Raw genomic sequence first — 11,794 nt, 5'->3', positions numbered from 1 at the left:
TTTCATCACCGATATCAATATAAAAAATAACAGACACCGAATATTTTTGTTCTCACCCGCTAAACCGCGGGTTCCCGACCCGGTGCAGGACCCAGTTTTCAGTTAGCTTAGCAGGCTAATGGCTAAACGCTTTGATTTGGTGCCCTCTAGCGGTGAAGGCGCGACCCACAGGTAAAGGTGTCTCCACGCGAACCTCTCGCATTGTGTGTCTGCTCGCGGCCTCCGTAGAAACATGGCGGCTGTAAACAACAATCCAACATGGCGGACTTTGGAGAAGAACAACAGCGTCTTCTCCCGATTTTGATTAAAAACGGCTCATTTTAAAGTTTTTTAAAACTTGTGACGCTTATTTTCTGATGATTTTACACCAATGAAGACGTGTGTGTTGTTTTATTATTGATTTTCTGCAGATATCCCACAAACTGGAGGTTTGAGGTGTAAACACAAGAGTTTAACTTGTTTGTATGTTGTGAAATAATAAAATAATGTTGAATTAACGACTTATATTTCATTATAAAGTTCCCTTATCTTGTAGTTTCTGTGTAATATGCTATGTTATGTCTCCACATGTAACTATGATGTTATTACATTAGCTTTTACACATGGAGCTCAGTGGTCCATGCTATTATGTGTTTTTATTACCTGACACATGTTTGGGTCTAAAAGTTAAGATATAATCCTCATTCATTTTTAATTAAGCCCAAAATGTATGACGTTAAAGATACTAAATACTTAAATCCCATTTTTAAGTGCTGTATTTATGTACAAGTACTGACACTTAGCATGTTCTGCACCCTTCACAGTACATTATACACATTTCCACTACTCTACATTCATTTGTTGCAGTTAATTTGCATTTAAAGATAAAAGCATATGATTTTTAATGATGATGCATTACTGTATATATATAGATTATAGATAAATGGTTCAAATGGGCTTTAACTTATATATTCCACTTTAATTAGACCCATTATTACATTATGAAATGAGCATTTGCTTTTATTTATGAACCTAACGCCACATTTAGCTGTCATCACTTCTCTATGTCCACTTGAGAACATTATTAAAAGCAGGATCTTGTATTTAACAGTGGCTATTTAGTGTCATAGTGTTTTTAAATCTCTCTGTGTCACGACTGAACAACCTGTTGATATTTAAACGTGTGTATCGCTCGTGTTACAGCAGCATGTGTGTGTTTACAGCGGTGTGTGTGTGTGTGTGTGTGTGTGTTGGAAACATCTGGCGCAGCTGCACACTGCGTCTTTAAGCTCCGCCGGATAAATGAGCGGAGCTGATCAGCTGTCAGTGTCCGGTGAGGGAGGCGCTGGAACCAGAATCAGAGCAGCCCCCCGTCCTCCCATCCTCCTCTCCTCCTTCTCTCCCTCCCTGCCTCTCTCCACCTCCGCCGCCGCCGCCGACCGACCGACACTTGCAGCCATTTTACGCAGCACGAACCCGGTCATGTCGTGAGGGGAGCCTCGCTGGTCACCTGCGCACAGGCAGCAGCCGCCCGGTGGTCGCGCTCAGGCGGGCGGTGCAGGCGGCTCCGGCCAAAATGGTGAAGAGGAAGAGCCTGGACGAGAACGAGCCGGAGTGCGGGAAGGGAATACCGTTCCCCATCCAGACCTTCCTGTGGAGGCAGACCAGGTTAGTGCGTGATAACAGGTGTTTGCCCTTCGCACACAACCGGGAGCATGTGGATCTGTGCGCGGACACGGCGTCAGAATTGCGTGTAGTGGCTCATTGGGATTCAAACCACTGTTCCGCTGAGTGTATCCGTGCACTGATGTTTTAAATGGAGGGAGGTGGGCTGCGGGGGGGGGTTTGGTGATAACTGTGCACGGAGACGGATGCAGATTGCGTGATGTCACACCTGTAAATCACATTTGCATGGAAAGTGGGGCGAGCGGAGGAGCTGCGGTGAAATGACAAGATGGAAAACGTCACATGAGGATGTTTTTCCTTTTGTTTTGTTTTTTTATGTTTCAGTGCGTTTCTGCGTCCGAAGTTGGGGAAACAGTATGAAGCCTCCTGTGTGGTAAGTCATCTCATAAAGCCGTTTGTGTGCTGATGGGGAATAATCGCTCCCTCTCTGCGTAATCCCTTTTCACCTTAATGCACCTGCAGATAAAGTGGGTTCTTGATTTTACATTTAGCAAATGAGTCCCCCCCCCCCCCCCCCCCCCTCACTTCCTCCTATTACCCAGGAGCCGGACCTGTGGAGACTCATATCCATAATGACACTTTTCCAGATCCCTGTGGGTCTGAACAGAGCTGCCAGTGTCTCTCCCACAGGCATCGCCCCGCTGGAGGCCATGTGGGACATTGAGATAGTCAAAGAAAAAGGCTTTGGTTCCTGGCTGATGTCTCTTTTCTTCTCCTCCCTGGCTGCCTCCCCAGTCCTTCGAGCGGGTGCTGGTGGAGAATAAGCTCCACGGGCTGTCGCCGGCCCTGTCAGAGGCCATCCAGAGCATCTCCCGCTGGGAGCTCGTCCAGGCGGCCCTGCCTCATGTACTCCACTGCACCTCCATCCTGCTGTCTAACAGGAACAAGCTGGGTGAGGACACGCAGGACACGCAGGACACACATTACCCCGGCTCTAGGCATCGACTTGACAGCCTCATCCAGGTTATCCTCATCCAACAAAACACAAAACCGATGTTCTTTGAGTCACGGCACAGACACAGAACTGCTCGACCTTCCAATTCACCACAGGACAACATGTGCCTGTTTAAATTAGATTGTTTCTCTGGATCATGTCAGCGTCTAAATTCTCATTTGGGAATATTAACGTACACTGACTGTCTATAAATAGATTTATGTAAATTTGACATTGGCACTGATGATAGAAAATACTTCTTGCTCTTGTGTTTTTAATAATATGGCTTTGACTATTGATTATTTATATCATTATTTAATTCTATAATTAATTAAATCTTCACATTTAAAAAGCTGGAAGTAGATATTCAGCATATTTGTTTATGACAGAAGTGAAGAATCAAGCTCTTTGTGTCATACACCTCCAGGAACATGCACAAAACACCAAACTTCATCATGCCGCCCATTCATCACCTCACTTAGCAGCGCTGAAACATTAAGCCTCGACCTCTGACCTCTCACAGGCCACCAGGACAAGCTGGGTGTGGCCGAGACCAAGCTGCTCCACACGCTGCACTGGATGCTGCTGGAGGCGGCGCAGGAGTGCAACCATGAGCCGAGCCTGGGCCACAGCTGGTCCGGGGGCAGCAGCAGCAGCGCCTTCCTCCAGCCGGTGGGGAACCAGGGCTCGTCGCCCGGGGCTCCCGGCTCCTGCTCCGGCTCTGCCCTGGGGGGGTCTGGGCCCCAGCACAGCGGCTCCCTGCTGGAGGAGGATGAGCACACCCGGACCAAGCTGTTCCACAAGAGCATGGCCACCGTGGAGCTGTTCGTGTTCCTGTTCGCTCCGCTCATTCATCGAATAAAGGTCTGATGTTTCTCAGGGACATTTGTTGTAGCAGCTTTATTTTAAAACATATTAATATTTTGTCGGGCGTTTAATCGAGAGGCTCCTCTTGAGCGGCTCAACACACACTCAGGGTCGCCCTTCTACTATTGATCTGTGTGTACAAACAGATACAGGAGTCATGTTGCAGTACTCTGGGGATTCCCAGAGTACTGAGTACAGAGTACACGCCATGACAACGTGATGATATCAAAACATTTCAAATCACGTGTTTTGGTTATAAAATCCTAGCTCAACTGGGAGATGGTTGAAGAAAAGGCTTCTTCTAGAAATGAGATTATGAATATGTCACTCTTTTACAGGAGTCGGACCTGACCTTCCGATTGGCCAGTGGCCTGGTAATCTGGCAGCCGATGTGGGAGCACCGGCAGCCGGACATCTCTGCCTTCACAGCGCTCATCAAACCTGTGAGAAACATCGTGACAGGTGAGGAAAAACAGAAAACCCTCCCTTTAAGCCCTTTACATCCCTTTTAGAAGTCAATCCATCTTTATTTTCTCCCAATGAAGACGTGTAATCTGTTTCCACAGCTAAGAGGAACTCCCCCGTCAACAACCAGTGCAGCCCCTGTGGATCTGGAAACCCTGGTCCCATGGTGAGTGAGCCAAGCAGATCCTTGTCAGATTTTGCTTCGCGTGTTGATTGAATGTGTTCAGACGAGAGTCCGGGGCGTCCTCCCCTCCCCCTCCGGCGTTCCCTCTGGGGCCCGACTGTTCATTTTCATTAGCACCGGTCGACCGGGAGCATTAGTGTGGTTATCCAGGGTCATGACACAAGCCACAGAGTCTTTAACGATCAGGGACACGTCGCTCTCTGCGTCTTTCCGCTTGTTTATCTGCTGTTTGTCCACAGTATCTGTCCATCTCTCCCGCTCACAGGGCTTCCAGGTGGTTTGTGAAACCACCCAATCAGATTCCTCCTCCCCCTCGGCTGGAGAGCAGAGCTGTCGTCGTGGTAACTCGGTGGAGAAAGGTGGCCCTTCCCAGCAACCCCCGCCGGTCAAAGGCCCTTCCAAGAAAAAGTGAGCACTGTTATTGAATTAACCCTCAAGAGGAGGAGGTGTGTGTGTGTGTGTTGTTGTGTTACGTGGAAGGGTCATGGTGGTTGTGTTGGTGTCATAATGCAGCACGGCTACACCAGATGGGAAACATCCACCTGGAAACCAAATTACACTTTTCATCCATGTTTCTCTTTTTGTAAAAATACATTTTAGTACCAACAATGAAATAGAAAATCTCATAATACATTATATTTGATTTAATACACTTTCATATATAAGGACATCTGATAAATGGAAGTCATCTATTTGAACTCTATTATAAATAAATTAGCTTCCTATGATCAATACTGTTTTCATAAAGGAGTGATTCACGCTCTGGAATCCAGCGGTGAGTTGAAACCAAGCAGAAGTGATTTATCAGTGACCCGCTCTGACACGGGCCTGGTGACATCATCTGGTTGATGGCTAAACATTTAGCCCCGCGGCACCGTCTGCCGAACACACCGCTGGCTCCACTCGCTTGCGAGCGTACGTGAACAGCTCCTCCTTCCCCCCGTGCGATGTGTTGCCCTAAGCTGCGCTGTCTCCTCAAGTCAAACACGACACATACAGAGCCTCATCTTGCTTCAGCATCAACACACCCGTCTGACATTTGCCCGCAGAAGCAGGGTAATTATGCTGAAGTAATGTGCTACATGTCTGATGCTGGCACTGGCCCTGGTCTGGCATGACACGGCCTGGCTTGATTTTCACTCTGCCCACGGCAAAGTCTGGCATCGCTCAGACCGAGACTCAATCTGTGTTTGCTTTGGCACAAATGAGGCAGGTTTGACCAGCGCGGTTGGCAGCTAATGACACCTGACTAATTTTATTACAGACGTTTCACTAAATCATAGAAAGACTAGAGCGCAGATCTCCACCACTTGAATCCAACAAGCTGCACCAAATGACTCGTTGCATAATCCTGCTGATAACTAGACAGACATCATAGTTTAGATGTCATTCCCTGTGTGTTTTTTAACAAGAAAACAGGTTTTTAAATCCACACTACACCATGAATATGATGCTCTGTGTTACCAGAAAAATACTAAACCTGCTCTGCCGAGAATCCCCACATTAACAGCTCATTACATTTGCATTCAGCACATCCTACATGTGCGTTTACTGACTTTAAGTTCATAACCCCGGGCCTGTCACCGTCCTGAACCAGCCACCCGGTGGGCTGAGAGGACGAGACTGATGTGTGTGTTGCTCATCTGACAAACAGACAAGTCACGTCCGACTCGTCTCACAATCCCTCCGACAGGCAGCGAGTGACTGCTAATCAAAATAAGCCCGGACCCTCCTCCCCCTGCGCTGGTAATAATATCCTCACACACTCAAACATCAGAGGGTTTGTGAGAAGTCACATGCTAATGCAGGAAGGAGGAGAATTATCTCTATTGTTTCGCTGCACACACACACAACCAAGACAGATTAATAGCTTTCTTCATGTGTCGCTCGTGGGAATGTTAAGCTGTTGTGTGCAAAACGCTGCATCAAAGGAGAGCAGGGGAAGAGAGAAGGGAGATAAATGTGGGTTTCATATCTGCAGAAAAGGAGAAATTTGACATTTCATTTTGTCTAAGGGCCACAGCTGGTCCGGGGGAGTATAAGTTGTTGGATTCCCGCTGTATGGATCCAGAAAGAGGGGGGGGGGGGCTGTACCACAGGAGTTTTCATGTCAATGATCAGATCAGAATGTCCCTGATTTAAAAATATTTGTATTGCTCTTTATTGCTCTTTATTGCCCCGAGCCCTCGCCGGTGTTTATATTTGTGTCTGCTCCTCGCTCTTCTGTACACACCCCTCTGTGCCGCACCGCCCAGATAGCTCCACCATTAGCTCCTGTGATTAATGCAGCTTACTCATCCCGTGGCGCAGCATCGCGCGCCACTCACAGCACTGCTGATGCTGAGGCAGTTGCCATGGCAACGGCCAACTGGCTGGCTGCTGCTGCATCTCTGCTACCGCATGGAGCTGGAGAGAGGGCCGGCGCCTCTCGGAGGGCTCCTGGGTGGCTGTCGTCACTCGGTCTCCGTGGCAACCTGACACAACAGCAGTAGGCTGTGTGTGTGTGTGTCTGTGTGTGTGTGTGTTTACTGGCTAGACAGTGAAACATGATACAGCCTCTTTCCGCTCTCAAAGTGATTCATGTAGATATCGACCACCTCTTCCTGCTCCATTTATTACAGCGGCCACGATTAAATGCTTTCCTCCATCTCTCCCTCACGCCGCCTCTCGTGGTATCAATATGTTCCTCCTCAGCGAGCGGCGGCCCATACGTTCTGCAGCTCTCCCAAACGCTGACCTTCATTCCAGCTTATTTATAGTGGACTCACGTAGGCTGAGGCTCCCGCTCTCCCTGCTGCTCTCCCAATGATGCTGCAGGGAGGCTGTGCCCTTGTTTACATCCTCCCTCTCTGTGATGCATTATTAATGAAGCCGTGTGGCAGGAGTGGTTGATAGGCTAATAAAACAGGAAAGGCGATGATACGGTGTAATTGGTGTTTGTAGTACGACGTGTGACGGTGTTGTAAAGACTCCGAAACACATGCAAAGCATTCTGGACATTTTTCCTCCCGATCAGGCGGCTGTCAGGCTTCTGTACCGTCACGGTCACTTCCTCTCAGCCCCTCGTAATTACATTTATTCTTCTCCTTTAAATCAATTTGAGTCTTCGACTGTTTCCTCTGCACAGTTCCTGTCATTCTTCAACCTTCACTTCAGTTGTTTCTCTCTCTTTTCACCTTCGTTACATCGGCTTACTCAGAAAATACAGAAACACGGAATATCACCACAAAGATTCAATGTGGATATGAATGTGAAAATCATCCCTGTGTCTTTCCTCCTATCCCAGGACGTCAGCCCCCGCAGGTCTGCCGACCTCCGTGGCCCAGCGAGCTCGCTACGCCACCTACTTCGATGTGGCGGTGCTGCGCTGCCTGCTGCAGCCGCACTGGACAGAGGAGGGCGTGCACTGGGCCTTGATGTTCTACCTCCAGCGGCTGAGGCAGATCCTGGAGGAGAGACCCGAACGCACCCCGGAGCCCCTGGTCACGCCTCTGCCGCGCCCACGCAGCAGCTCCATGGTCGCTGCCACGCCGTCACTGGTCAACACGCACAAGACCCAGGTAATGGGAGGAGCTGACTTGCTTCACACGTGCGATAAAAGCTGTTTTGCGTCTGGCTGTCGTTCCGACCGTTGACCATCCTCTGCTGCGTTTTGCAGGATATGAGTCTGAAATGCAACGAAGAGGGAAAATCTCTGAGCACGGAGACGTTTGCAAAGGTGTCTCTGACTAACCTCCGTCGACAGGCTGTCCCGGACCTGTCCTCGGACCTGGGCATGAACATCTTCAAGAAGGTCAGAGACAGACATGTCCATGCTAACATGCTAACTTTAATCTTATGCTGGACTCAGATGAATGTGGCTGAAGCACCGTTCCCATCCTTCTTCCTTCTCAGTTTAAGAACCGGCGTGAGGACCGGGAGAGGAAGGGCTCCATCCCCTTCCACTACACGGGAAAGAAGCGCCAGCGCCGTATGGGGGTCCCCTTCCTGCTTCACGAGGACCACCTGGACGTCTCGCCCACCCGCAGCACCTTCTCCTTCGGGAGCTTCTCCGGCCTGGGCGATGATCGGCGAGCTCTGGACCGCGGTGGCTGGCAGGCCACGATCATGGGTAATGCAGGGCGCCGTTCACAATGAGAATAGGTTGCATGTCACCAGTTCTCAGCCGTCGCCCTCTCCCCCCTGAGCTCCCTTTTGGTGAGTCAGAGGATTCTGTCTGGATCTCGCTGTCAGCTAGTGAATTAGGTCAGTTCATTAACGCTGGTATTTTTATTAGCTCTCACAGAGAAGTGTGATTAAAATTCGCCAAAGGCACAGAGACATTTATTGTTATTATCACCCAGAGTTAGTTGTGTTTTTTAATCTCTCATTCCATGCTCCCACGTTTCACCGTTCTTTGAAAGCTCCTGCTTCCAATCAGCTCCTTTCCCAGGAAGACATGTTCTTAAATAGTCCAATAGATGCAGGGAAAATGCATCAAAGTTATAATTCTACGATCTGAAAATCAGATATCTCTTCTCAAACCTGCAGCTGAAGTTTGGGCTTGGAAATCACATCGGATTGAAGTTTATTTTGCAGGGAACATGAGCATGAAAATGATTTTGTCGCTGTTGTTTGGGGGCTGTGTGTGTTTAATTTACCCTGAAATATTTATCTGTTGCATCCCTTTCCAGGCAAATTCACACGGAGGGGCAGCACGGACACAGCTGCAGACGCAGACAGCCTGAGCGCCAAACACTCCCACTCCCACCACTCTCTCCTCAGAGACATGCCCGACCACTCCAACAGCCACAGCGACAACACCGTCAAAGAGGGTGAGGAGACAAAATGTGGATGTCGCAGAAATCAGTCTTGAGATTTAGCCCCTAAATGAGTTTCTTAGACATTTGCAGAAACACTCTACAACAACAGATCACATTTTAATACCAGTCAAATCAATAGAAAAGTGATCTGGGATAATATAAAATGTTTGGTGCAGCTACTAGAGAGGCTGTGAGAAGAAAACTTGAATATATTAATACCCATCAGCTGCAGTAAAGGGGGGTGGGGGGGGCTGAAGCTCATGTCTCCAGTGAGCAGAGCAGAAGTAGGACAAGCTTATATAACAATGATATTGTTGTGGAGATGCTAATTTACATATAAATAACAGTGCTGGATTTAGACTCTTCTCCTCACTGCATCACGTACAAGCAAATCCTCTGAGGGACACAAGCATCGTTTTCAAGGATTATATCTAAGTTTCTTAAAAGAGAATCTGAGTGCGATTAAAGAATTTGATCCAACAAAGAGAGTTTAAAAAAGACACAATAGACATTATACAACTATTATCCACTTCCTGTAGTCACAATACGTCTCCCTCTTCTGTCACAGTTCGATCTCAGATCTCCACCATCACCATGGCGGCATTCAACACAACCGTGGCGTCCTTCAATGTGGGCTACGCCGACTTCTTCACCGAGCACATGAAGAAGCTCTGTAACCCCGTGGCCGTCCCTGAGATGCCCGCGGAGCCGCTGGCCTGCGCCAACCTGCCGCGCAGCTTCACCGACTCCTGCATCAACTACTCCTGCCCGGAGGAAGGGGAGAACATCGAGGGGACCAACAACTTTGTGCTGAAGAACGGCATGCTGGACCTCACCGTAAGTGACGGTCCTCCTGCCGCAATACTAGCCAGGGCAGCTCCCGTGTGGTAGCTCATTGTCCCCGTCTCCTTGTATTCCAGGCTGTACTGCGAGCCCTCTACGCCGTCCTCAGTCACGACATCAGCTCCAGGATCTGCGACGTGGCCCTCAACATCATCGACTGCCTGCTGCAGCTCGGCGTGGTGCCCGGCATGGGCAAGAAACTGTCCAAGCCCGACAACAAGGAGAACCAGGAGGCACGAGGCAAAGACACGACCGGTCAAGGTCTCGGAGGAGGCGCGCAGGGGGGCGGATCACTACCCGGAGCAGGTGGAGGGGGAGACGGAGGCGGCGGAGGAGGAGGAAGCGGAGGAGGAGGAGGGGGAAGCGGTGGAGGAAGTGGGCAGGGGAGCAAGGACGATGTGAAGAACAACAAGGACAATGATAAAAAGGTGAGTTTGAGCTGTGCGCTCAGAAATGTGCTGAGGATCTTTGGAGTCCTGTGTGTTCATGCTCGTGTCCGTCACTCCCCCTCAAACAGGAAGAAGGCTCCGGCCTCAGCACCCACCGCTTGGCTCTGACCATGCTGATAAAGATCGTCAAGTCTCTCGGCTGCGCCTACGGCTGTGGCGAGGGCCACCGCGGCCTGTCAGGAGACCGCCTCAGGATGCAGGTCAGATCTTTACTCCTCTGACCTTTCTCTGAAGTTCCGTGCACCAAGGGACGCCTCAGAACAGCTGCTCCTCTATTTCAGTGCTGGTCAATGTTTGTGTGTTATTAGATTAAGTTGTAAAGATGAAGTAAGAATCTGTCTGGACAGATGATATTGATCATGAGAATAGCACATCCTGCAAGTGAAGCCACTTTACTGACTTATTGATATTTCTGAGACACAACAGGCCGGCGTCCAAAACCCGGATTCATGTGTAAATCTTTCATTGCACTGAGAGTGAATCCGGTTCCAAATCTTTGCTTCCAGGCCCAGAACTGCCTGACCAGCCTGTACAAGCTGGACAAGCTGCAGTTTCGTCAGACAATACGCGAGTATGTGAACAAAGACTCTCTCAATAACATTGTGGACTTCCTGCATGCGCTGCTGGGCTTCTGCATGGAGCCCATTACTGACAGTAAGTATGCAGAGTGTGAGTGTGTGAGTGGGACTGAGTGCAGATCATAGAAAATAAGCAAATACAGCGAGACATCATCAGCGAGTTAGCATTGTTATTGATAGTATTCTGACTGTAGCGTTTCAAGGTGTTAAGTGAGTACAGTAGTAGTAGAAAATATCATGTTTTTACATCTTTGTCTTCGTAAATGACATTTAATCCTTTTATTTTAATATTTATTGAGCACTTCTGTGCAGATGTTTGTTTTGAAACTATTGAAATCTCTTTCACACTCAGAGGTTTAACCTTGGTGCTAAGTTTCAGAGCAGTTTCAGATAAAAAGCGTGATTTAAGTGAAATGTCCTTGTGTGGTTGACAAAGCTGAATTGTACTACTTCTGTCTCAACCTGCACTTCGACTTTGCATTCCAGCGCTACCTCTGTTTATATCTGTGTTACTTCCCTCCCTCCTTCCACTCGTCTCCGCTTGTCCCTGTCCCCTTTTCGTCCTCCTCCTCCTGCTTCCATCTTCCCTCTTTTTCTTCATCCACTTCCACAAGCGGAATCCTGCCTTCCTGACTCACTCATCCATTCTGTACACTTGCCAATCCAAAGCTTTGCCCATTACATCTCCGCTCAATCAGCGGCTTTACCGCTGAGCACTGAGACACACTGTACATGCCAATTCAGTTTTGCACTGAAAAGTATATTTTACTCTGATCAGCACCGTCTATCACACGAAGTGCTGAGCAATTGGCAAGTTACTGAACCGATGAGTGTTTTGATTCTGAAAGTGACCAGGGCACCTTGTTTAGTTTTTTCGGTGTGTGTTATTTTTTATGTGTGGCGGTCTGTGTGTGTGTGTGTGCGTCTCACGTTCGCCTCCGTCCGGAGGCGGGGTGCCTCGTCCTCTCTGACGCCGCATACATGTCTGTGCTGGCCTGATGTCAATC

The 11,794-nt window shown here is 48.8% G+C and overlaps 1 protein-coding gene across 13 annotated transcripts in view; it reads left to right on the top strand.

The window, feature by feature from the left end:
• The first annotated feature begins 284 nt into the window (after positions 1-284).
• The window catches only part of LOC117773474 (protein unc-80 homolog), a 35,494-nt gene continuing 23,984 nt past the window's right edge, over positions 285-11,794 (top strand). For 4 of the 13 annotated variants that reach the window (XM_034605520.1, XM_034605550.1, XM_034605547.1 and 1 more), the window contains exons 1-15: positions 1,267-1,647; positions 1,990-2,038; positions 2,401-2,557; positions 3,123-3,463; positions 3,805-3,928; positions 4,033-4,097; positions 4,381-4,523; positions 7,402-7,675; positions 7,774-7,908; positions 8,010-8,226; positions 8,789-8,929; positions 9,486-9,754; positions 9,838-10,188; positions 10,278-10,409; positions 10,716-10,863. In XM_034605520.1, coding sequence (XP_034461411.1) covers positions 1,556-1,647; positions 1,990-2,038; positions 2,401-2,557; positions 3,123-3,463; positions 3,805-3,928; positions 4,033-4,097; positions 4,381-4,523; positions 7,402-7,675; positions 7,774-7,908; positions 8,010-8,226; positions 8,789-8,929; positions 9,486-9,754; positions 9,838-10,188; positions 10,278-10,409; positions 10,716-10,863 — 2,638 coding nt within the window. In that variant the 5' untranslated portion in view covers positions 1,267-1,555. Of the gene's footprint in view, positions 436-1,248; positions 1,648-1,989; positions 2,039-2,400; positions 2,558-3,122; positions 3,464-3,804; positions 3,929-4,032; positions 4,098-4,380; positions 4,524-7,401; positions 7,676-7,773; positions 7,909-8,009; positions 8,227-8,788; positions 8,930-9,485; positions 9,755-9,837; positions 10,189-10,277; positions 10,410-10,715; positions 10,864-11,794 lie in introns of those variants that run through there. The other 9 variants (XM_034605551.1, XM_034605552.1, XM_034605543.1 and 6 more) reach the window with 4 other exon arrangements.

The sequence above is a fragment of the Hippoglossus hippoglossus genome, chromosome 2, assembly GCF_009819705.1.
Source record: "Hippoglossus hippoglossus isolate fHipHip1 chromosome 2, fHipHip1.pri, whole genome shotgun sequence".
Lineage (NCBI taxonomy): Eukaryota > Metazoa > Chordata > Actinopteri > Pleuronectiformes > Pleuronectidae > Hippoglossus > Hippoglossus hippoglossus.
This window is presented reverse-complemented; position numbering and strand designations above follow the sequence as displayed.